At 51.6% G+C, this 23,910-nt stretch overlaps 1 protein-coding gene and 1 long non-coding RNA gene across 3 annotated transcripts in view; one reads left to right on the top strand and one right to left on the bottom strand.

Moving 5' to 3' along the window:
* The window catches only part of PIK3R5 (phosphoinositide-3-kinase regulatory subunit 5), a 28,971-nt gene extending 9,512 nt beyond the window's left edge, over positions 1-19,459 (top strand). The window contains exons 5-18 of one of the 2 annotated variants that reach the window (XM_063111454.1): positions 8,945-9,014; positions 11,365-11,539; positions 12,149-12,302; positions 13,037-13,120; positions 13,401-14,112; positions 14,220-14,382; positions 14,708-14,833; positions 15,337-15,462; positions 15,642-15,735; positions 16,313-16,389; positions 18,177-18,270; positions 18,349-18,431; positions 19,018-19,130; positions 19,271-19,459. In XM_063111454.1, coding sequence (XP_062967524.1) covers positions 8,945-9,014; positions 11,365-11,539; positions 12,149-12,302; positions 13,037-13,120; positions 13,401-14,112; positions 14,220-14,382; positions 14,708-14,833; positions 15,337-15,462; positions 15,642-15,735; positions 16,313-16,389; positions 18,177-18,270; positions 18,349-18,431; positions 19,018-19,130; positions 19,271-19,418 — 2,219 coding nt within the window. In that variant the 3' untranslated portion in view covers positions 19,419-19,459. Of the gene's footprint in view, positions 1-8,944; positions 9,015-11,364; positions 11,540-12,148; positions 12,303-13,036; positions 13,121-13,400; positions 14,113-14,219; positions 14,383-14,707; positions 14,834-15,333; positions 15,463-15,641; positions 15,736-16,312; positions 16,390-18,176; positions 18,271-18,348; positions 18,432-19,017; positions 19,131-19,270 lie in introns of both variants that reach the window. The other variant, XM_063111453.1, reaches the window with a different exon arrangement.
* LOC134388423 (uncharacterized) lies at positions 8,105-15,751 on the bottom strand. The gene is made up of 4 exons (XR_010024632.1): positions 15,647-15,751; positions 14,203-14,281; positions 11,548-12,506; positions 8,105-9,023 (listed from the first exon to the last, which is right to left on the bottom strand). It is a non-coding gene; the product is annotated as an uncharacterized LOC134388423 (long non-coding RNA).
* Positions 19,460-23,910: the final 4,451 nt, after the last annotated feature.

The raw sequence follows: 23,910 nt of genomic DNA, 5'->3' as shown, positions 1-23,910 counted from the left end.
TGATAAAATTCAATACCCATTCCTGATATTTAAAAATTCTCGATATATGGAAACTATTACTACAGAAGTGTTCTTAATATGGCAAGAGCCCATGGCGAAATACTACAGACATTTCCATTAAAATCATTAATCTTCCTCTTTTTGTTTATAGGTATTTTGCCTATGCAAAAAGACAAAAATAAAGAATATTTTCTCTTCTAGAGAAGATAACATTTTAATTATTCAGAGCTCAAACAATTGCTTACATGTCAAGACTAAGAGGATCACCCAAATGAAGAATTGTCAGAACTAGAAAACAGGTGGCTAAGAGCTTTCCCATAAACCAACATCAACCAGTAATAAAACATAATAAAAAAAAAATTTTACAAGATCTGTGATTCCTCATTGAGACTTCAGATGAATTCAGTTAACCTTCTATAAATGGGAGTTAAGTAACAAACTATGAAAAATATTTGCAACACAAAATTAATATATCAAACCCATTAAAAGTTCTTTTGAGTCAATTAAAAATAGGCAAACTCCCCAGTGGAAATATGAATGACATGATTCAAGTACTTCAAAAAAGAACCATGAATGGCTGACCAGTACGCCTCAAAATATTCACCCTCATTAGTAATAAGGAAAATGCAAAACAAAAAAATGGGACACTTTTTTTCCCCTATCAAATTGGCAAAGTTAAAAAAAAGAACGAAAATATCAGTGTTGGTCAGGAAAAGGCGGGTTGTGCTTGTTAAAGCATTAAAAAGAATACCCTTTCACCCAGCAATCCCATTCCTAGAAATTTACCCTGATGAATAACTATGTATGTGCTAAGATTTAACTATAAGGATGCTCATCAATGCATTCTTTCTAATAACCAACCAATGCAAAAAAAACCCACTAAATATTGAACATGGTTGAGTATACTGTGGCCAAGTCATTTGGTGGAATGCTATTAAATTATTAAAAATGATATTGTAGAAATAGAGTTACCAAAGTTAAAAGATGGTAAGTAACTTGGGTAAAAAGGCAGGCCCCCCAATACTGTGTATGTTGTAGTCCCATTTTTGTTTTTTTCTTTCAAATGTATGCAGGCACCAGGTCCTGTTTAGTACTGGCAGCACTTAATTTTCATCGTACACATTACACGCACACAAGATTGAAGTCCCAAATCTTATTCCCCAATGACTCATGGACTCTAGAAAGCCCAGGACTGAAGCTTTATTTACAAATTCCTTTGGAGGGATTCATGACTTTCTTTTCCAACCAGTTGACCAGTCCGCTGATCTGTCTGCTTCCCAACCAATCAACTGATTTATCTTTCTTCAACCAATCAGCTCTCCGTTGTTACAAATGAACAGAGCGGGTGCAGGCTAGGGTCGGCCAACCCCAAAGTCTACCTATAACATGGCCCTCACCTTATGGTAGACACTTGGGTGGACAATTAAGTAATCAGGAAGGTCCTGAGCAGGTGTTGGACTCTGAAAGGTCCCAGGTCACATTATGAATAGACAATCTGCCAGCCTAATATTCAAAAGCAGCCTATATGAACAAACCGGTTAAAGTCGATCTCTTTCATTCCCTCCCTCCTATTGCCCCACCCACCCACCCACCCAAATAAACAGATCTGAATCTATTCTGGGCTTCTTGCTGGTGACTAGAATTCCTGTACCAGAAGGCCAAGATTTTCTTCCCTTCTACAATTTTGAGAAAAAGGATTTAAAATGCAAAGGCCTTGGCAGGGCCTCCAGTTTACACCAAAGATCTAAATGACTTTTTCTTATTTTGAAATGGGTAAGAGAGATTTGGGGTTGGGGGGAGGGGTGTCACCTGCAGGGAGACTGCTTCCTGATTTCAAGTAGAACCAGCTGGCTTTCCTCAACTGAATGCACGCTGTGCCTGAGATATTTCTGTGGGCGGCTGGGCAGGAACTGTGTTGTGGGCAGTGCAGCTAGCAGATGTGGAGTGGAGGGGCTGGTTGTGGTGAAGCATGTGGGACCATGGGGTGCTAGGCCTGGGGTACACGATCTGGGCAGCGCAGCAACTGGAAATGGAAATGGAACGAGGGTCCTTTGGCCTCAGAGCAGGCACTGACCCTTGGAACCACTACTGAGGGCTTTCTCTTCCACATTGGTCCCGGGACCACATGAGCCTCAGGTATCCTGGTGACCAAGGAGAAGGCAGACACCTGAGAGGGCAGCTCAGGCCAGGTTGCCCATGCTAGGAGCTTCTCTTCTTCTACAGAAAGCACCGAAGTAGGAAACCAGGAACTCTCCCCTGTGTCAGAGAATCATTTTCAAACAGTTAAGAAACCTAACACTCATACAAATGTATAGTGAGCCTTTGTCAGAGATGTACAGGTGGTCCCCGACTTATGATGGTTTTGACTTACGATTTTTCGACTTTATGATGGTGCAAAAACATAGTTTTTCACTTTCAGTACAGTATTCAATAAATTATATCAGATAATCAACAATAAAATAGGCTTGTGTTAGATGATTTTGCCCAAATGTAGGCCAATGTGAGTGTCCTGAGCACAGTTAAGGTAGGCTAGGCTAAGTTATGATGTTTGGTAGGTTAGGTGTATTAAATGCCTTTTTGCCTTATGATATTTTAATTTACAATGTGTTTATTGGAATATACCCCCATCGTAAGTCAAGGAGCATCTGTAATCAGCTCATTACTGAGGGAACCAGCAAGATGGTAGAGCTGGTTTTAAAAGACAATATAAGAAACTTATATAAATTTCTCATATAAGCTAGAATAAGATTGCAAAATTAGATACAAAACTAGTATATATCATATAGAGGAATAAAACTGTAACCTTTGGGGTTATCTTTTCTACTGAGTAAAAATCATTTGCAATTTATCCACAAGTTAATCTCTAATTTCACACAACCTGAGCCCTCATCAGTAGCAAGTAGTAAGTCAAATAAAATTACCTTCTTCTACATGACCCTTAAGTGGGCTCTTCAGAAAATGCCTTAGTATGATTTTTTAAAGGCATGCAGTGAACTTTTTGCCTTATTGCTTAGTCCCTCCCACCCCCAATAATCCCAGGTAAGGGCCACAGTGGGAGGAAGTGGGGCGAAGGCTAGAATGGAGGCCAGGAAACGTGTGCTCTTGGAGGAGAGGCTGAATACCTTAGTAGTTGCCAGTACTTGGTACCAGACCACCATGGTTTCAAATCCTGGGTCTACTACTCACTAGGTCTGGGACCTTTGGCAAGACACGAGCTTCAGTTTTCTCATCTGTGAAATGGGAATATAATAATGCCTCCCTCTCAGAGCAGTGTGTGAAGATTAATGCTGGCCCATGTTGATTTCACATTTCTGGAGGCAGTAGGGGTTGGGTTGAGGCTAGTTTAAGAAATGGGTCCTGGCAAGGTCACAGGGAGAAAATGACTGGGACTTGGGGTGCTGGGCTCTCCACCCATGGAGCCTTAGGGACCCAGTTGCCATGGAGACGAGTGAAACAGTTTATCCCGCCTTGATGTGGCTGGGTGGCAGAGGAAGTGGGCCTCTTATCAAGGCTGGGGGCCACCCCCTTCTTCCTGACTGCACCCCCAGTAGGGTCGCTTACTGCCTCCTCTCTGGGGGTGGCAGGAAACCTCACGTCAGTGCCACTGGTTTCTGCCCACCGTAGCCCTCTTGGGCTCAGCCCACTTGTTTATTGAATATTTACTCTATGTCTACATGGCAGTGCAGACCACAATACTTGCCTGCAAAAATTTGTCTGTAACCCTGAGGGGCACCAGTGAGCATCTTATGTGCAAGTCACTGCAATTTTCAAAGCCCCAAACCTCCAGGATTGCATCTCACCCATACCACAGCCCTGTGCAGTGCAAAGAAGAAGTAATATTATTCCCATTTCATACATGAGAAACCTAAGACTCAGAGGAGTCCAGTGTCCCTGGACCAAGCTATATAGTCAGGTGTGAAAGAAGGAACATGGACCTCAGGATGAGGAAGACCTATACTTTGTCACTTATTAGCTGACAACCTTGCACAAGCTACTTAAGCTCTCTGAGCCTCCCTGTCAAAAGTAGGACTGCGATTGTTGTCAATGGTGATGATGGCAGCAGCAAAGCAATGGTGGCATTTACTGAGTGCTTATGGTGTATTAGCCACTGCCAAGGGCTGGTCCCATCTGTCCCTCAGAATATCTGTCTGGGTAGTATCATCATTCTCATTTTTCAGATGATGAAACTGAAGCCTAGACAGGGAGCTTGTCAGTCACATAGCTAGCAAGAGCTCTACCACTGAACTCATGTCTGTTTGACTCCAAAAGCCATATCCTGTTCTTTTCATAAAGCTGTCCATCTACCAAGAGACATAGACAGGACTGGGGTGACTGAAAGACCCTGCCCTGTCCTGGCTGTCTTTTTGTAAGCCCTTTCCTCCCTTGGGAATTTCTCCTGTCTCTTTCCCTTTTGCTTACTTAGTGCCTTCCTACCCTTTGACCCCCTGTCAGAGCAGGAACAAACCTGGGTTAGGTCAGGTTTGCCTATCGACTGGTGGTGGGTAAATTCTGAATATTCTTCAGTGGCAAGAAATTTCTCTTGGGACATGACTGATCATAGACATTTGCATTTTATACTTTTTGTCTCTGATTATGGAATGAAATGTTTAGACCCCTTGAAGTAATGTCAAACATCATTGACTAATAGGTGGGGGAGATTTAGTTAAAAGACTGGGGAGCAGATGTTCCAGAAATCACAGGTGTAGTCAGTTAGGACGAAGCTGGCTGCTTGTAGCAGACGACTCAAAATAACAATGGCTTAAACTCACAGAAGTTTATTTTTCTCTTACACACACACACAAATCTGGAAGAAGGCAGTCCACTGCTGGCATGGTGGCCTCATGAACATCCTAAACCAGTCTTCTCCTATCTTTCTGCTCCACCATCCTTAGCAGGAGACATTGTCCTCAAGGTCACTTTATGGTTTGAGATGGCTGCTGGAGAGCTGCCCATTGTGTCCACATTCCAGTTAACAGAAAGGAGGAAATAAGAAGGGTTACAAAACAGGGACCCTCCACCCCGCTGCCAACACCTTCTGCAAGGGAGGTTGAGAAATGTGACTTATCAACTATCCCATTAGTGAAGAAGAAAGGGTGATGGATGTTGGTAGATGCCTAGAAGCCTCTGCCATATATGCCTGACTTACAAGAGTGGCCTGGAAAACCCAGATTAGTCCTGTTAGGGTGACTCTCAGCAGGGTGGTGGAAGGGCTGGTGTGGCAGGTCTCCCCGCACTCAACCCTCAGGCCTGGGGCCTCTGCAAAGCTGAGGACCTCATCCCACAGGCGTTTCCATGGGGTTACCGCACTTGTCCAGGCAGCGAGTGTGTCTTGTTATTATCAGCCTGTTGATTCCATGAACTCAAAATCTACTCTGGCCGCGTGGAGGTCTGCCCGGTGGTCTCTTTCCCCTTGGCGTTTTCTGTTGGCTTCCTGGCCACATCCCTTCTCACCGTCCACCTCTCTGCTCCCAGACTCCCAGCTGCCAGGCATCCCATGCCTTCCTTGACATGTCTCCCCCGCCTTCTTTTATTCATCTGAAGGCTGTGCTTCACCTTGCTGCCCTGGCCTGCTCAGGCCACATGGCCCTGAGTCCCCAATTCCTCCAGCCTGTCTGGAATCTAGGGCTCTAGAGATGGGGAGCAGGAAGGTGCTATTCATGGGACCCCCGGTTGTATAAGAGCAACCAGGAGTGTCGTGCCTTGTGTTTGAGTCAGGGTCTGATATAGATTGGACTCAGCCTGCCAACCATGAGTTGATATTAATTACAGATACTGGAGAACTAGCAGGGCATCGTCTCATTTGGTGATCACGATCTAGTTAAGTCTGGACCCTGTTCACAGTAACACTGATGGTGCTATGGAATGTTGGTGTTGTCTTGTAAGAGAAAACTGAGCCGAAATGTTCACTGCCTACCTCACCTCGCCCATGCTATGCACCTCACAACACCCTCAGCACGGGCATCTATGTAAGTGTATGGTTAGCTCAATACCAGTTCTTGTTCAGTGACAGTAGTCATGATTTTCATGCGTCCTTAGTCTTCCTAGTCAGCTGCTCTGTGCAGAATTGCCGTCTATTTGCAACTTCAAAAAAGAGTGGACTCTTAGATGGGAAAACAAGGCTCAGTGGTGAAGGGTCTCAAATGCCCAGGCAAGAGTTGAACTTCACCATAACTGCCCCCTGCACCCACCCCGCCAGTACCCATTCTTTGCCCATATGAAGTGGCTCCTGTATTTCCTACTTGCTGGGACCTGACACAGGAACAAACTGGCAAGTTTCCTGTTTAGGCCTTGCACCAGTCTTGACCAAGAAGCCTACCCCAGAGAGTTGTTCCCACCTGCCAAAGTGACCAAGGGAAAGTCTGATCTAAGATCAAAGGGACAGAGGAGTCCTTTGACCCGTGGCTCCCCAGGGCAGCCTCCTAGAGGAGGGAGTGCAGGGTGGAGTTAAGGGTGGTCCCAGGACTGATGCCGCACACCCTGTCGGGGCCTCTCTGGTGCCACCAGGTAATGAAAACCAAGACCTGTCTGGCCTGCAGGATGCTGGGAGACATTTCCAACCTCACCACGTACACGAGCAAATGGGAACTTGGCAAGATAATTTCTAAGCCTGGCTCAAAGGAGGCAGTGTTTACAAAAGTTTATAGAACTAAAGCCTCCCTCCCTGTGGCCGTCTTTTTAAATTTGTTCCCAGCTCAGGCCCCAGGCCACCAATCCATTACCCCCAAACCCAACACCCCAGGATAAACAGTGGAGCCCATTACCGAGAGAGGCCACGGAGCAAGATTTGATGGGTGGGGAGTTTTATCTGATGATGGTATGCTCCGCTTGGGAACTGCTGGGTATCTTGGATATTCATCACTGGCCAACCAGCTCTGGAAACAACTCCCTCTGGGTCAGGGTGTGCCAAGAGGCACAGATGTCCTCCTAAATGTCCCCCATTTGTGTAGCAAATAAGACAGTTACACGGATTCCACACAGCTAACGTGAAGCAGCCTCCAGCTCAAAGTGTAGCGCAGTCCCAAATGAGACTGTTGAAGTAGCCTGAGATACACAGGTGTGGAAACATAAGATGTGAGAGAATGTTCCTTGCCACGGAGACTAAAGAAGGCTACAAGGAGAAAGCTGTCAATGGTATCAAACACTCCAAAATCAAAAGTTCAAGGAGAATGAGCCAGTAAGCTGGTGGTTTGGAGACTGGGAAAATGTTGGTAAGCTTCAGGAGGGCAGTGGGACTAGAAGCCAATTGCCAGGCATTTTGGAGGAAACCTGATGTGGACAGAGAGTGACTGCACAGCGGAGTATGACCAGTGGCATGTCCTGGGTTAACAGAAGCAGAACTGGGGGTGAAGAAGTGGGGTCAGCAAGGTGTGGGTTACCTGTTTAAAAAAACATTAAATAGCAAAAGAAAAGCAAAATAAGGTCAAGAGAAGATTTTGCTTGTCTGTGCATTTTGTGGTCATAGAAACTGGGAATATCCGTTTGTCTCCACTATGGTAACTGGTATTATACTGGGGGGCTCCTAGCGGGTGGCAAGGGGAGCTCGTCTCTGTAATGCATATGAGCAGCCACCAGATGGCGTCCCGAGTCCTTATAGTAACAGCCACTGTTTCAGGGACTTTGCTAGCAAAATAGACATAATGTTAACTTCAAAACATATGACAATTACATAAAGTAAACATTACACAAAAATGCCCAAAATCAAAACAATAAATTTCCAAGTTAGAATAGCATAATTTGGTAATTTTCTGCCATTTACTAAAGAATTATGGCCCTTCGTTTGTAGCTGTCTCCGAACCCCCAGTCTTGGCTTGCACTTATCAGAGGGGATGTCCTTCTGGTTCCCAGCTCCACCCCAGTCCGGGGGGCTCTGCTCCTGACAGGGACTCCCCCATGTCTTTTCCCAAGCTCTGACAAGAAGGGGGCCCACCCACATTCCACTGAATCCCCAACCCCTGCCTCTGTTTACCCTGGTCGATGAGGAGAACTGTTGTTTAATGTCCTAATCGTGGTTGCCATGGAAACTGACAACATAGTGTAAAGAGACAACTTTCCAGCTACAGAACAGAGTCGAGTTGCAGAAAAAAAGAGAAAACTTTTGGTTTGTTCTTTTCTGGCATGTTCGAAGTCAGAGGAGATGGGGAGGAAGAGGACAGGGATGCGGCTGGGAGGAGGGACTAGGGTCGGAGACTTAGAGAAGATAGCAGTCCCCTGAGAAGATGCGGGAAGGCTGGGAGATTGGAAACTCACTGCCTGGCTGGAACTGAGGCTGAGGGGTCCCTGGCATATCAACTGCAGGAAGACACGGGCACAGTCAGAAGAGATTGGTGACGGGGACCCAGGAACAACTGGACAGCCTGCTGGACCCAGGTTCTCCCTCCCACCATGCTCTGCCTCTCCATCTCTGAAGAGCCGAAGTGGGTCCTGGGAATCATAGCCTGTTAAAGGCCTCAGAAGCCACCGATCTAATCTGCCCCTTATAAGGAGTAACAAGCCCAGGGATCAAGTGACCTGTACAAGGCCACGCAGAAGAGCCAGGATAGAACTCAGGCTTCTGACCCAGGCTCTAACCCTGCATCCCTGTGTCTCCAGTCAGGCCACCCCAAGCCTGGGGACGGGGCTTGGGCAGAATGGCCAAGAGGGGAGTGGGCAGCCCTCAAGAAGGGAGGGCTGCCCGAGAGGTTGAGGTGATCCAGAGGAGCGCAAGGCCCAGGACAGATTTGGGGGACTGGAGGCTGTGGTCTCACAGGGCGGGGATTACTTGCGATGAGTAAATGGAAACACAGAAGGGAGGGTCCAAACAGCAGCTTTCTTCCCTGGAGTTCCCTGAGCCTCATCCTGGGACTTCTGACCGGTTCTCTAGTGCCTGGCTCATTGTGAGGCACGAGGTCATGATGCCGGAGGAACACATGAGCCCACAAACTTTCTCTTTGTCATCGGCCCACAGGAATCTCCTACCAGCGCCTGGTGAGGGCTGAGCAGGGCCTGCCCATCAGGAGTCACCGCAGTTCCACCGTGTGAGTGCCCTTGGGGGAAGGAGAAATGGGGGAGGTCAGGGCCCCCAAATGTTTTACCATGTCCCCTCATCCCTCCTGCCCTGCCCATGCATCTGGCGTTCCCTCCATCACCACAACCCTTCCTACCCCAGCCACCAATAAACAGGCTTCAAAGGGAACAGGAACCCCCTAGAATTGCTGGTGATGTTTTGTGCATAGGTTCATTTTTCTGGGCTGAGGGTCTTTCATTAGATGCTTAAAGGGATTTACATCATTCATGCTGGTTGGGCACATATTGCCTCTCACGTTATCCCTACTTTTCAGATGAGGAAACTGGAGGTCAGAGAGGCCAAGTAACTTCTCTAAGGTCACACAGCTAGTAAGTGTCCAAGCCAGGATTTGAAACTCAGTTTAACTCAAAAGCCCTTGCTCTTTCCACAGTGTCTTTCTGCCTGTTACTAAAAACAGGATTTCCAAACTTTTTTGACTAGTACCTACAATAAAAAAAAATACATTCTATAGGATAGCCTGGTACACAGACACACAGACACACACACACACACACACACACACACACACAGCTGAAACAAATTTCATAAAATGAAACTTACCCCTACTACAAGAATAAGCTCTGTCCTAATCTCTTCTATTCCATTTAAAAAAACAAATTCTGGGTGTGACTTCCCAAATTGATTTGATTACCCATTCATGGGTCCTGACTTGCAGTTTGAAAAGCGCTAGAGACAAGGTGCCCTTTGAGGACCCTCTGGAGGTCTCCCCTTTACATGTTGAGAGCCCTGGGACCCCACCTCCCAGGCTCAGAAATTGTACCCCTCCCCTACATCCCTGTCCCTCCCCATCCTCAGCCCCAGGGGTTCACTTCCCATTCATAGCACTGAGCAAGCACCTCTTAAGTCCTTCTAGGTAAAAACAAAGAAAAAGCCTTGGTTAGATGTTGAGAGAGACAGGATGGCCATAAAAATGTAGTTCAGTGAGTAAGATACTGCCAGGGGTGGGGCAGGTGGGCTGGTGAATCGCCACCACCTTTTAGGCACTTACTGGGCTCAAGCACTGTGCTGAGTTTCACTACACGTGTTGATTCACCTAATCCTCGCGTAAACCTGAGAAAAAGGGATTTTTCAGATAAGGGTACTGAGGCATGGAGAGGTTGGTAGAAAGAGCTTAGGGTTAGGGATGGTCACCCTTTCATTATCGATAGATTGGGACTGATGATTAGCTCTCCGGCAGAGAAATCGTGCAAGCTGGTGAGGGCAAGGGTTTGGCTAGTCTTGTCCTGCACACAGCGGTGCTCATACCTGCCTGTGGAAGGAATGATCAAGCACTTACCAAGGGAGAGGGGCTCAGTAAGGGGGCCCCTATGCAAGCCCACCTCCTTTTTCTCATGAATAGAGAAATCAAAAATAGTTTCTCCCCAAATGATGGGGACTATAACAGAGACTGGTCCTGTCTCTGTGCCCTGAAAGACGTCCACAGAGCCTGGAGGGAATGCCACCAGCAGGGTCACAGAATTGTGAGAAAGTGAGAGCAACTGCAAGCAGTTCATACTAGAGCATCTCTGGATGTAATACTTTGATGGCTTGAACTCCAGCTTCGAGATACGCAGACACGGAGGGGTTGGCAGATCCACACTTCAGTGCCCATGATTCTCTTAACATTTGGGTATTTTGAAAGTTTCCATAATCAAGAAATTTAAACACTGGCACCAAGAGGGAACCCGGGTGTCCAGCAAGAAGGGAGGTAGAGGTGGCTGGGCACACACTCCTCCTAGCCCGATCCTAGCCTGTGTGACAGCCATGGGCTAATTAGAAAAGGTGTCCCCCTTGAGGGGAGGAGTGAGCAAGATGCAGCCCTGACGTGGCCCCCTTCCCCTGGGCAGATGCAGCCCCTCACCTCATGAGGACTTTCAGGCCAATTGGCCCCAGGCCAAACTGCATGACAGTATGTGGCTGCCTGCTCCTCCCTTCCCCCTGATAAAAGGTCACCTGGCTCAAAGTCACCTCACCTAAAATATAATCTTTTGAGTAATCTTGCATGCACTCAGATTTCCCATAGGAAAAATTAAGGTAAATTTTATTTTAAAAAATTAAGTTCAATTTTGGAAAGGTCTTTAAAAGACATCCACTGAAAAATACTCAAAAGTAGGCCACAAGCTCTCCCCTTGGAACTGGGACCCTGGAGCTGACAGCCTCTGCCCTGGCCTTCTGCTTTCACTTCCAGGCCATGCCTGGGCTGTGAGGAGGCCTGGGCCTCAGTGGAGCAGAGCACCAGGAGGCACAGGTGTGTGGCTGCACCTGGGCATGCTGCCCATCCCCCAGGTGAAGTCACACACCACAGTCCCCTGTGCCCCCAGCACTGTGCTACTGCTAAACCCAGTGGAGGTGCAGGCCGAGTTCCTTGCTGTGGCCGACAAGCTGAGCACACCCGGACACTCACCCCACAGTGCCTACACCACCCTGCTCCTGCATGCCTTCCAGGCCACGTTTGGGGCCCACTGTGATCTCCCAGGCCTGCACTGCAGGCTGCAGGTATGTACCTGGGGCCTTGGGGCTCCGGCAGAGCACTCCTCTGGAGAGACAGAGCCCCCTCTCTGCTCCTTCTTGGCTGCAGTCTCTGGGGTTCACTAGCCTTCCTCACCCTGAGTGACCTGGCAGGGCAGTGGCTGGAGGGCTGGCCTTGTGGAGAAGGTTTCTGGTGTGCTGGATCCTGACCAGAGTAGGTGGCACTGTGGGCAGTGGGCTGGGTGCCAGTGCCTGGTGCCTCAGAAGATAGCATATGCCATGGGAATGGGAATGAGCTTTGGACTGAAGACCTGGCTTCTAGTCCTGACTCTGTGGCAGGTCAGCTGTGTCATCCTGGAGAGCCCCTTCCCTTCTCTGGGGTGCAGTGAGGACCACTGAAGTCCCTCCCAACTGCAGTGCTATGGCTCGGGCCTTTCTCTCCTAACCATTTCTGAGACTAGGGGGTGAGGGGGAGGACTGGCTCCCTGGCCAGCTGTGGGTAGAGGTGGATGATCGGGCCAGGGAGGGGACTGGTCACTGCTGTCCTCAGTAAGACCCTGGGAGCTGGAAAAGGCGGGCAGCCAGGCCATGGTATAGGAGCACTGTACCATGTACTGTCTCCTCCTGGGCTTTCAGTCCAAGACCCTGGCAGAGCTTGAGGACATCTTCGCAGAGACTGCAGAGGCACAGGAGCTGGCATCTGGTATCGGGGATGTAGCAGAGGCCCGGCAGTGGCTCAGGACCAAGCTGCAGGCAGTGGGAGAAAAAGCTGGCTTCTCTGGAGTATTAGGTGAGGATCTTGAGAGAGTGAGGCTGTGCCCACTGTCCCCATCGCCTGCTCTGGTTCCCAAGGCTCACAGTCCAGTCAGACTGCTGACTCTGCTCCACACAGTCATTCAGGGGCCCAGGTTCTTCAGCATCTTGTTGCTGCACCATCCTCTAGGGCATCATTCCTATCTTCAGGGTTACGGCTGGATTTCTATCATGTTGGTGTCTTGTGGGAGGAGGGAAAAAGAGTATTCACTGAGGGCAAGGGGCTTGGTTTTCTTGTTGAAGATAACACAAAAGTGGCCCACATCACTTCCACCTGTGTCCCTTGGAGCCTACCTTAGTCACATGGCCACATCTTGCCCCAGAAGAGCCTGGGAAACATCCCCTCTCCAATTCTACCACCATAGAATAAGGGAGCAGAGATGTGGAGGGACATAGCTGTCCCCGCTACCATATTTCTCATAAAAACCTTATGGGATAGTACTATTATTTTCCCATTTGGACATTGTAAAATGAGGTTCAGAGGTTGTGACTTGGCCACATTCACACAGCTAGTAAAGTTATCTACATGGCTTCTGCATGGTGTGCTCAAGAGGAAGTCCCTCCAGCTGAGAGCCAGGCATCCCAGCTCTATCTCAGCCTTGGCCCATCCCGCTGACTGTCCTCGTGCTGGTCCTTTCCCAACTCCAGTCTCTTCTCCAATTGCCAAGGCCCCTTCCCAGCCCTCGTCTCCTGTGCTCCCTGTTCTTATAGACACTGCAAAACCCGGGAAACTCCGAACCATCCCCATCCCTGTTGCCAGGTGCTACACCTACAGCTGGAACCAGGACAGCTTTGGTAAGGAGCCAATTGGGCCCTGGTGGCACCCGCCCCCCAAACTGCCTGAGCTGTCTTTCTAGTCCTGGATCTGTGCAGCTGCCTCCCCGCCTCTCCCCACCCCCAATCCTCCTCCACTAGAGCAGGCTCAGCAGGCAGGGCTATGAGGCGTAGGCCGGCCCCACCCCCCTTCTGCTCCTCCTCAGTTCTGCCTCAGCCTGTCACCACCTCCACAAGGGTATGCAAGAGGGGATGAAAGAGCCCAGACACCCAGAAGGTGCTGCCCCTTGCTTCCCTGCAGACATTCTGCAGGAAATCCTGCTCAAGGAACAGGAGCTGCTCCAGCCAGGGATCCTGGGGGACGATGAAGAGGAGGAGGAAGAGGAGGAGGAGGACTTGGAAACTGACGGGCATTGTGCAGAGAGGGACTCACTGCTCTCCATGAACTCTGTGATGTCCCATGACTCTACCCTGTCCTTTGCCTCCTCCCAGGCCTCAGGGCCATCCCTCTCTCGCCAGTTACTGACCTCCTTTGTCTCAGGCCTTTCGGATGGCATGGACAGTGGCTACGTGGAGGACAGCGAGGAGAGCTCCTCTGAGTGGCCTAAGAGGCCTGGCAGCCAGGAACGCCGGGGTCACCGCAGGCCCGGGCAGAAGTTCAACAGGATCTATAAACTCTTTAAAAGTACCAGCCAGCTGGTACTGCGGAGGGACTCTCGGGGCCTGGAGGGCAGCTCGGACAAGGCCCTGCCCCTGCGGCGGGCGGAGAGCCTCTGCAGCCCCCTGGACAACTTGGCACTGCCCCCCTCCCGTGCCCAGCGCTCCCGCTCCCTGCCCCAGCCCAAGCTCAGCACCCAGCTGCCCAGCTGGCTCCTAGCCCCTGCCTCACGCCCTCAGCGCCGCCGTCCCTTCCTCAGTGGGGACGAGGACCCCAAGGCTTCCACACTACGTGTTGTGGTCTTTGGCTCCGATCGGATTTCAGGGAAGGTGGCTCGGGCCTATAGCAACCTTCGGTAAGAGCCGTAATTGGGGGGTATTGCTCTGCCCTGGAATCGGAGGCCAGAGGCTTAGGGTCCCAGAAGGACCAAGGGTTCCCTTCTCACCCTCTTCTTCTTGCCAGACGGCTGGAAAACAATCGCCCACTCCTCACACGGTTCTTCAAGCTTCAGTTCTTCTACGTGCCTGTGAAGCGAAATCGTGGGACCAGCTCTGGTGCCTGTCCAGCCCCCCCGAGCCAGACGCCCCCACTCCCCACGGACTCCCCAAAGCACCCCAGCCCTGCAGTATGTCCCCAGCCCTGGACCAAATGGGGTGGGAAAGTAGAATGGACATGAGTGGGATCTAGTTACCTGAAGAAAGCTGGTTGGAAGTCACCAAAAGCTATCACCTGTGTTTATGGGGCACCTTCTCATGCCTGGCCTTCACTCCCAGGTCCCTGCCCTGCATTTGAGTATGACATTTTGCCATGTGACAAATACTGAAAGTTGTCATACTTCTCCAAGGGCAGGGAGAAGCTCAGCTTGGGGCTGCAGGCACTGTCCCGGGCCCTGGAGCTAGGATGGGCAGGCCTGCCAGGTAGCTGGGAGTGACTCTCATCCCTTGCCCCAGGAGCTGCGCACTGCCCCATGGGAGGAGAGCACCAACGACATCTCCCACTACCTTGGCATGCTTGACCCCTGGTATGAGCGCAACGTGCTGGGCCTCATGCACCTGCCCCCTGAAGTCCTGTGCCAGGTTTGTGGCCCCTGGGGTAGGAGGAGAGGGCTCACTGGCTGCAGCCACCCAGCTCACTTAGAAGGCCCTGGGTTTGGGGAATCCAGCTGGAGACCTCTGTGGAAGACCAGGGCTCGCTTGGAAAAGAGCAGGTTGGGTGAGTGAGAAGCAGGACTGAGCCTGGACACAGGGCACTGGGGACAAGAGCTAGGATCACTGCAGTGACAGGAAAGGGTCCTCAGAAGGGTCCAGGGGACCTTAGATTTCAGCCCCCTTCCTAAACTCCTGACCTTGTCCAGCCTCCCTGGAGGCCCATGTGTCAGCTGAGGGAGGACTGTGGAGGCTGGACCGTGGACCCTGCCTCCTGCTTGCATCTCACCATCTCCCTCCCTGGCCCTGTCCGCCTCTCTGTCTCTTCTCTCTGCCCCTGGGTACGTGTGTCTTTGCCCCTCTTCCTCTCATGTTCTTTCCCTTGCCCTCCATCCACCTGTGCCTCTGGCTGGCTCCATGGCCGGCCCCAGCAGTCCCTGAAGGTTGAATCCCGGCCCCTGGAGGGCTCCCCTGCTCAGCTGCCCATCCTGGCCGACATGTTGCTCTACTACTGCCGCTTCGCCGCCCGGCCGGTGCTTCTGCAGGTCTATCAGACAGAGGTAAGGCCTGCCCGCCGGCCCGCACGGCCTCTTTTCTGCAGACTCATTGGCAGGCCGCGGTCAGCATCTGGGCCTACAGGCCCCACCCCTACCCTATGCAGCCAGCTGCCCTGTGCTGGAGGGGCCGGTGGGCGCCTCCAGGAGGTGCACGCTGATGCACACGCTCCTGCCCTCTCCAGCTGACCTTCGTCACCGGGGAGAAGACGACAGAGATCTTCATCCACTCCCTGGAGCTGGGCCACTCTGCTGCGACACGCGCCATCAAGGCTTCGGGTGGGTACTACCTGAGACCGGGGCCCAGGGGAGGCGGGGCTCCGGGGAGACGGCCCCGGGGAGGCGGGGCCTGTGAGGCGAGGCCCTGGGGAGGCGGGGCCCTGAGGAGGCGGGCCCTGAGGAGGCGGGGCCCTGAGGAGGCGGGGCCCTGAGGAGGCGGGCCCTGGGGAGGCGGGGCCCTGGGGAGGCGGGCCCTGAGGAGGCGGGGCCCTGAGGAGACGGACCCTGGGGAGGCGGGGCCCTGGGGAGGCGGGCCCTGAGGAGGCGGGGCCCTGAGGAGACGGACCCTGGGGAGGCGGGGCCCTGGGGAGGCGGGGCCCTGGGGAGGCGGGGCCCTGAGGAGACGACCCTGGGGAGGCGGGGCCCTGAGGAGACGGGCCCTGAGGAGGCGGGGCCCTGAGGAGACGGACCCTGGGGAGGCGGGGCCCTGGGGAGGCGGGGCCCTGGGGAGACGGGCCCTGAGGAGGCGGGGCCCCGGGGGCGAGGTCACCTGGGAGGCGGGGTCACCTGGGAGGTGGGGCTACAGGATCTGGGGCCCTGGAAGCAAGTGGGGGTGAAGAGACTGTGTGTGGCACAGGTCCTGGCAGCAAGCGGCTGGGCATCGATGGCGACCGGGAGGCCGTCCCTCTGACACTACAGATTATTTACAGCAAGGTAAGGCCAGTGATGGGGCTCCTTCCCTTTCGGGATTTGCTGATCCTTCCTCCAGCAGAGCTTGGGCCTATATGTTCCTGGGCCCGACCCAGTCTTTAAGCAGGAAGGCGGCAGTAGGCTCCCCTGGATGCTGAGAGAAGAGGGGAAGAGGAGGGAGCGGACATCTCTCTCCCCCTCAGCGTCCAAATCCTCTCTCCCCTACCTGAATGCGCTCAGCAGCTTCCATGAAGTGTCAGGGGCAGGAGTCGGCCAGGTCTGTCCCCAGGGTTGGGGCAAGAGAGGTGCAGGGGTGGCAGATTGGGTGGGGGAGGCCAGGGTCTGTGGGGAGATGGGATTGGTGTGGAGTGGGGGTGCCCATGCGACACCAGGAGACTTGGGTGTCTGAGCACGTCACCCCACAGATGGGGAGCACTCTTCTTTCCTGTCTTCTTTCCTTTCTTCCTCCCTTCGTCTGTTCCAAAGATAGGTATTTAGCACCAGCTCAGGCTGCCTCTGTGCCGGGCACAGGGAACAGCAGTGAGCACAGAAGGCTAGGCCCTCCCTTTAACTTCTCTAGGCGAGGGAGAGACACAAGGAACAAGAAAATGAATAAATAGCCAGAATAATCTCAGAGAGCGGTGAGTGATGACAGGTGATAAAAGGGCTGATGGATAGTGAGGTTGGGGGCTACTCTACATTTGCAGGTGACGGAAGTGGACAGCAGGGACTGATAATCACTGAGTGCTGTGTGCCAGGTGTTTGTTAAACATCTGTGACAACCCGCTGTTGTTCTACGTACAGGAGTGTTCACAAGAGTGGAGAAAGAACAGCCCTGGTCCCAGTAGATCTGCTTACAGTCTAGAAGGGGTAGCAGGCATGGGTTAGACGATCCCACAAGATGTACAATTGCAACTGTGACAAACAGATGAGGGAGAGGTACCTGGTAAAGTGAGAGCCCTAAGTGGTGCATTCAACACAGTCAGGAAAGCTAGAGAAAGCTTCCTTGAGAAGAGTCATTGAATCAATACTGGAAAGAAAACGAGGAGTTAATTAGGTTAAGAAGAGAAGGATGTGCTCTCCAGGCAGCAGAAACAGTATGTGCGAAGGCCCTGTGGTAGGAAGGAGTGTGACCATCAGTGGACACTGAGAGGAGAGCACGGGGCCTGGAGCTGAGAGAGTGGGTGGGAACGTGATGATGGGGTGAGGCTGAAGGAGTAGGTGGGGCCAGCATACCCAGGGCCTTGACTGCAATGAGAATTTTGTCCTGTCCTAAGAGCAACGAGTGTCCATTAAAGGGGCTTAACTCTGCAGTGGGGCTGGGAGTGCGTGTGACATGATTGGATTTGAGTTTTGGAAGCTGCTCTGGCAGCTCGTTGGAGAACAGGTCGGAGGGGTTGGCAGGCAATGCAGGAAGGCCAGTGAGGAGGCTGCTGTGGTTGTCCAGAAGAAGGATGTGGGCAGCCTGCACTGGGGTCGTGGTGGTGGTGATGGAAAGAAGCGAGAGACAGCTGTGAGTTATGTGATCAGCAGGGCTTGGGGATGGATTAGAAAAGGAGAGGCCCGGCTCCTGGATTTCAGTCTTCTGTGACTGGCAGCACCGTCTTCCCAGGTGGGGAACACAGGAAGAGGCCCAGGTCCGGGGTCTAGGACATGCTGAGTTTGAGGTGCCCTTGAGAGACACAAGGAGAAAGTCAGAAGAAGCAGTTGGCTGCATGGGCCTCAACTGCACCCTGTCACTGGTGGGTCTTTGAAGAGCAGGTACACAGGGGCCTCTGGGCTGAGGGGATCTGGCTGTGCTACGTTTCCAGGGGGCGATCAGTGGACGAAGTCGCTGGAGCAACCTGGAGAAGGTCTGTACCTCCGTCAACCTCCACAAGGCCTGCCGGAAGCAGGAGGAGCTGGGTGAGTGGGGCAGGCAGGGTGGGAGCTGGGAGGCAGCGAGGTGTTCTGAGCCTGGCCTGAGCCATCCTTGCCCTCCAGACTCTGGCACGGAGGCCCTGATGCTAAACTTGACAGAAGTGGTGAAAAGGCAGAACCCCAAATCCAAGAAGGGCTTCAACCAGGTAAGGGCATCCCTCTCCTCCAGCCATGTCCTCAGTAGACTTATCAGAGCATGTGTGTGCGTGTGTGGGTGTGCACGCATGTACGTATGTATGCGTGTGTGGCTGTGTGAGAGAACAGTGTCTGGCAGGCCTGTGGATGGGAGAGGAAAGGTAGGTGGGGATGTGGGTTTGGGGAGTACCCAGGTGTGGAGTGCTGCGGGGTGTCTGTGGGAGAATATGTGTGTGTGGAGAGGTTCTGTGGTGGGTTCTAGGAGAGCCCTGAGTCCGAGGCAGAGTGGGCTCCATGTCCGGGGATCAGGGCGCCCTGAGGCCCTCATGATGAGGGCGGCTGGCAGTGCAGGGTCTTCTCAGGAGGCACTTGCTTCTTCCAGACTCAGGAAAGGGCAGAGGCCGGAGAGGAGACAGGGCCTGATGAAGGCCTCAGGTCCCATCCCCTGATGTGGCCATTAACCCTGAAGAGCTGCCAGCCAGACTCCTGCCCCCTACACCCCCCAGCCCTGATGGGCAGTGTGTAGAGAAGGAGCTGCAGAGGATGGCAGTGTTGTGTGGCCAGGGCTTTGGGAGCTGACACGGACCTTCCTTCCAGATTAGCACATCACAGATCAAAGTGGACAAGGTGCAGATTATTGGCACCAACAGCTGCCCCTTTGCCGTGTGTCTGGACCAGGACGAGAGAAAGATCCTGCAGAGCGTGGTTAGGTAGGAAAGACGAGTCCTCAGTTCTGCTTCAGCAACGTGGGATCCCAGGGAAGGGGTTGGTTTCTGCTCCCCCGCCTGGAGGCCTGGAAGGAGCTGGAAGGATGGGGCGGGGCTTCTCTCACCCCTGCCCTGCCCCACAGGTGTGAGGTCTCACCCTGCTACAAGCCAGAGAAGAGCAGCCTCTGCCCACCATCCCAGAGGTCTCCCAACTCGCCGGCCAAGGCTGCGCCCGACCTCTGCTCCCTCCTCTGCCTGCCCATCATGACTTTCAGTGGAGCTCTGCCCTAGCACGGCCCTGGTGCCAGACTGGACAGGAAGCCTGGGCCAGCCTCCTCTCAGCCTCGCTCCAAATGGTCACTCTCTGTGGAGAACTAAATGACCCTGTACTAGGTCTGGGTGCCACGGTGGCCCTGTGATGGGCAGGGGCAATGGGTAGGTGGTTTCTGGGGCCTCAGACTTCTGAGAGAAAGGCATTAGAGAGAGAGGGACTGGCCACTTAGCCTCTCAGATTCCTCTCAGTAAAAGGAGATGGATGGGTGAGTTGATCTCCCAAGGCCCTAACCACTAGCACGGTCTAGGATCCTCTCTAGAAGGGAGATGTGAGGCTCTGGTGCTCTGGAGTATGGTTTAGGCTTCCTCCCACAACCCTTGGCTGGGCCTACCCCTTACTTCATCAAAGACTTAGGGAACCCTTTGTGTCTGGAGTTCAGTCCCCTCTACTGTGGGGCTCAGGGGGTAGAATGTGGATGAGACTTTTCTTTCCTTCAATACCCCACCCCCCACCCCCTAGCACACATACATGCACACATCTCCGCAGTTTCTCTCTCTCTCTCAGGTTCCCTGAGTCTCCTGAAAAACAGCACTAACACTTTACCTGTCTACTGTTAGGACCTGGTACAGATTCTCTCTTGAGCTCCGTCCTGGATCTGAGATCCTTGGGAGATGGGACAGTCTTAAATTCAGTAGCAGCTCACTTACCTTTCCAGCTAAATGACCAGAAAGAAATTAACTTCTTTGAGTCTCCATTTCCTCAGTACTAAAATGGTGGGGAAATAAGACCTCCTTAAAGAGATGAAAAAAAAACTGTCTGCAAAGCAACTAGTCCAGTGCCTAGGCCATGGTAGGTGCTCAGCAAAAATCAGCACCTCATCCTCTAAATGCTGGTTCCCCGTCTCTGGCCACTGGGATTCTCTCACTGCCTCTGGGATGCTTCTCATTCACCCCTTCCCAATTTTCCGGGTGGGGCAGAACCAGACGGAGCGGGTAAGCAACGATTGATTTTACCTTCCAAAGGAGGAATTGCCTTTGTCAGGGTAAGGGGTCTGCTTGCGTGCCCCACCCTTCGCCCCCTTCTCTATCAGGTTGGCCCAGTGCCCCTCACTACCATCTCACTCTTTGGGCTGTTGCACATTGCGTGCAGAATCTTCCATACCCACAAGTTCACTGGCACCATTCTGGCACCTGGGCAAGATGCCAGAGGAGTGGAGACTGGAATGACTGTCCTCACAAAGCTTAGAGCCTGGTTGGAGAGACATGGGACTTATACATGGGAAATGTATGACATGTCATAGAACACGGGAGCCTAAAATGTAAAACCACCAGGTTGGAATGGTTTGAGGAGTTGGATGCCAATGGGGTCTAGGGTGATAGGGTGGAGGGTAGGACCAGGATGTGGGCTGGTGGAGGTGGGAAAGTAACCATGGAGGCATGACACTGGATCCTACACACGGCCCCTTTTCCTCTCCTTCTCCTGATTGACATTCCTCCAAAGGTCCTGGGCTTATAGGAGCCCATGAAATTGCAGCTCAGAGTATTCATGATGCAAGGACAGTGGACAGAGACAGCTCCGGCCCTGTGTAGCCATCCCTCCCTGTCCCAGCTCTCTGTACTTGCTCCAGGCTCCAGAAGAGTGCTCGGCTGTGCACCTTCAGTACTTTTTTGCTATGTGGGCAGGTTGTCCTACTACATGATCTGCAGATGTCCAGATATTACCGAGAGGAATTTAATATTATTGTCAATAAAACTTGATTTGTCCCATATTTAATGATCTACAGTTAATTTGCTGCATGGCAACTAACAGCTAGTTGGACAGTTTAAATAAATCATTTCATATATAGCAGAAATGAGATTCTTGGAAAATTGTTTATCTTTTTGTAATTTTCTACTCTGTAGAAAATATATTTGTGCTAAAATTTTCCCCAACAGTGTTCCATTTAAGCCTCATCATACACGTTAACCTACAGAACAAATAAATCCTGTACTTAAGGACTCAACAGTTGGGGTTTCCTGTACCACCTCACTTGAGAAATATGAGCCCATATATCCAGCTGCTCCTGCACCCGAAGCTGCAGGGAGGGGCTGGGCCTGAGGCTGTTGTCACTGGCAGATGGTACAGTGTATCCTGGACCTACCGTGCAGCTGAGAAAAAGGGAAGATAGCTCAATAATGGCCCCCTGGATCTGAAACTGTTTTTAGGCTTGGGTCATAGGGACCTTGGACCAGCATGCTAGCACAAGAGAGACAAGCAGAGACATGATGCCTCCTAGGGATGGGCCTGGAACTGGCACAGTATCTCTGCTGCAAATATTCAAATGGCCAAAACTGACATAGCACATCAACTCACAGATTCAACAGACTCAGCAGATCTCACACAGGATAAAAACAAAATCACGTGAGAAGGGCTGGTCACTTGCAATGACTCACTGGCTTCTGAGTGGCTCCTTTTTTCAGTTGTCTGTGGCCCCTCACTCCTGTGTGGGTTCACAGGAACCCTGTTAGTGGTCTTGCTGGCCCAGGGGCCATCAAGGCCCTCTTCTCCCCCGCTGCCTCCAAGCAACCTCATACGAAGGGCACAGCTGCGGCTTTTGCCAGCTCTTGCTCCGTGTGCTCACCAAGACCTGCTTTGAAATGTCTGGTTTCACCTCTGATATTCTATCCCTAACCCTAGTCTAATCATGAGAAAAACATCATACAAACCCAGATTATGGGGCATTTTACCAGATAACCTGTCCAGTACTCTTCTAGACTGTCAATGTCATGAAAAATAAGGAAAGCCTGAGAAACTCACAGACTTAAAGAGACTGAGTAACCCTGAAATGAATGCAGTGTGCAACACTGGATTGGATCCTGAAACAGAAAGAAGACATGAATGGGAAAACTGGTGAAATCGCAATAAAATTTGGAATTTAGTTTCTTAAAAAACACACACATAGGCACCTCATTGTCAAACTCCTGAAGGAAAAAAATGTAATGAGAAAATCTTATAAATACAGCCAGAAGAAAATAATGTCCTTTATGTTCAAAGTAGCAACAATTAAGCAGAGCTCCCTTCTAAACAGAAACAATGGAAGCCGGAGACAATGAAATGACACCTTTAAGGTGCCAAAGAAACCCCACTCCCTGCCAATCTAGAATTGTCTGATTATATTTTTTAAAAACTTATGCACTGCTGAAAAGAAACACACTTTAAATATAAGATTACAGAAAGGTTGAAACCAAAAAGATGGGACTTCTGATGGAGATGACGGGATAAACGGTCCCCAGTGTCATCCCCCATCCTCTCCCACGGTCAACCAATTTACAGCTATTAAAAAGCAATGACTGCCAAGCTGGGGCTGCTAGAGCTCAGGGGAAGAGGAGAGACCTACAAAGTTCATGAAGACAAGAGAACCTGCAATGAGAAAAAGAAGGGACCACTCTGAGCATTTCAAGTCCCAGCCATTTCAAAGCAGGTCTTAGTGAGCACACAGAGCAAGAGCTAGGAAAAGCCACAGCTGTGCCCTTCGTATGAAGTTGCTTGGAGGCAGCGGTGGAGAAGAGGGTCTTGATGGCCCCCGGGCCAGCAAGACCACTAACGGGGTTCCTGTGGACCCACACAAGAGTGAGGGGCCACAAACAAGTGAAAAAAGAAACCACTCCTAGGCCAGTGAGTCATTGCAAGTGACCAGCACATGGCCCATCCCATGGGAAGTGTTTGGAGTGTGGGCAGTGGGGAAGACAGCCCTCTGGGGGAACACCGAGGCACAGCATGGACAGCTAATCTGCCCCACACACAACACAAGACCACTCAATGGAGACTGGTCAGGAATATGGAACTGCAGGGGGTGCTGTTTGCTGAAAAAACTCAGGTCCAGACCAGAGTTTCCACACAACCCAGGTATACCAGACCTCACAAGACCCAGAAGTACTTACAAGGTCAACAGTTAAAACCCGAGTTGTACAAAAGCCTTCTCCAGAGAATCAGCAGCAAAGCAGCAATTTAGCTCAACCACAGGGCTCAAGTGCTGGTCCCCACAGGAAGTTCCCCCATTTTGGAAGTAACCAAAGGACAACAAATTAGTTCCAGTGCAGAGTTTAAGTGGTGGTAATAGCAAATAATCCAACTCAGACCTGAAAGAAAAAACAAAAAACCACAGATCAGAGACAAAGTTCTGATATTAACCAGTAAAGGTCTAACAGCACCAAAGAACACCTATAAAACCTAGGAGGACCAGAAGTCCCCCAGGCTCCCAAGCCAGGGTGTGGAGAGAGCCAAGAGCCTCAGCCACATTCCCCCCTGATGCCTGCATCCAGCCCAACAATGACCACCGGTCACCACTGGAAGCGCCCTGGGCTCCCAAGCCAGGGTGTCGGGGATGAGGGACTCAGACACAACCCCCTCCCCCCGACATCCACTTCCAGCCCAGCAATGACCACTAAGTCACTGCCGAAGCACCCTAGGCTGCCAAGCTGGGTGGTGGGGCTGAGGGCCTCAGCCATGCCCCTCCCATGTCTGCATCCA

This window comes from Cynocephalus volans, chromosome 10, assembly GCF_027409185.1.
Source record: "Cynocephalus volans isolate mCynVol1 chromosome 10, mCynVol1.pri, whole genome shotgun sequence".
NCBI lineage: Eukaryota > Metazoa > Chordata > Mammalia > Dermoptera > Cynocephalidae > Cynocephalus > Cynocephalus volans.
This window is presented reverse-complemented; position numbering and strand designations above follow the sequence as displayed.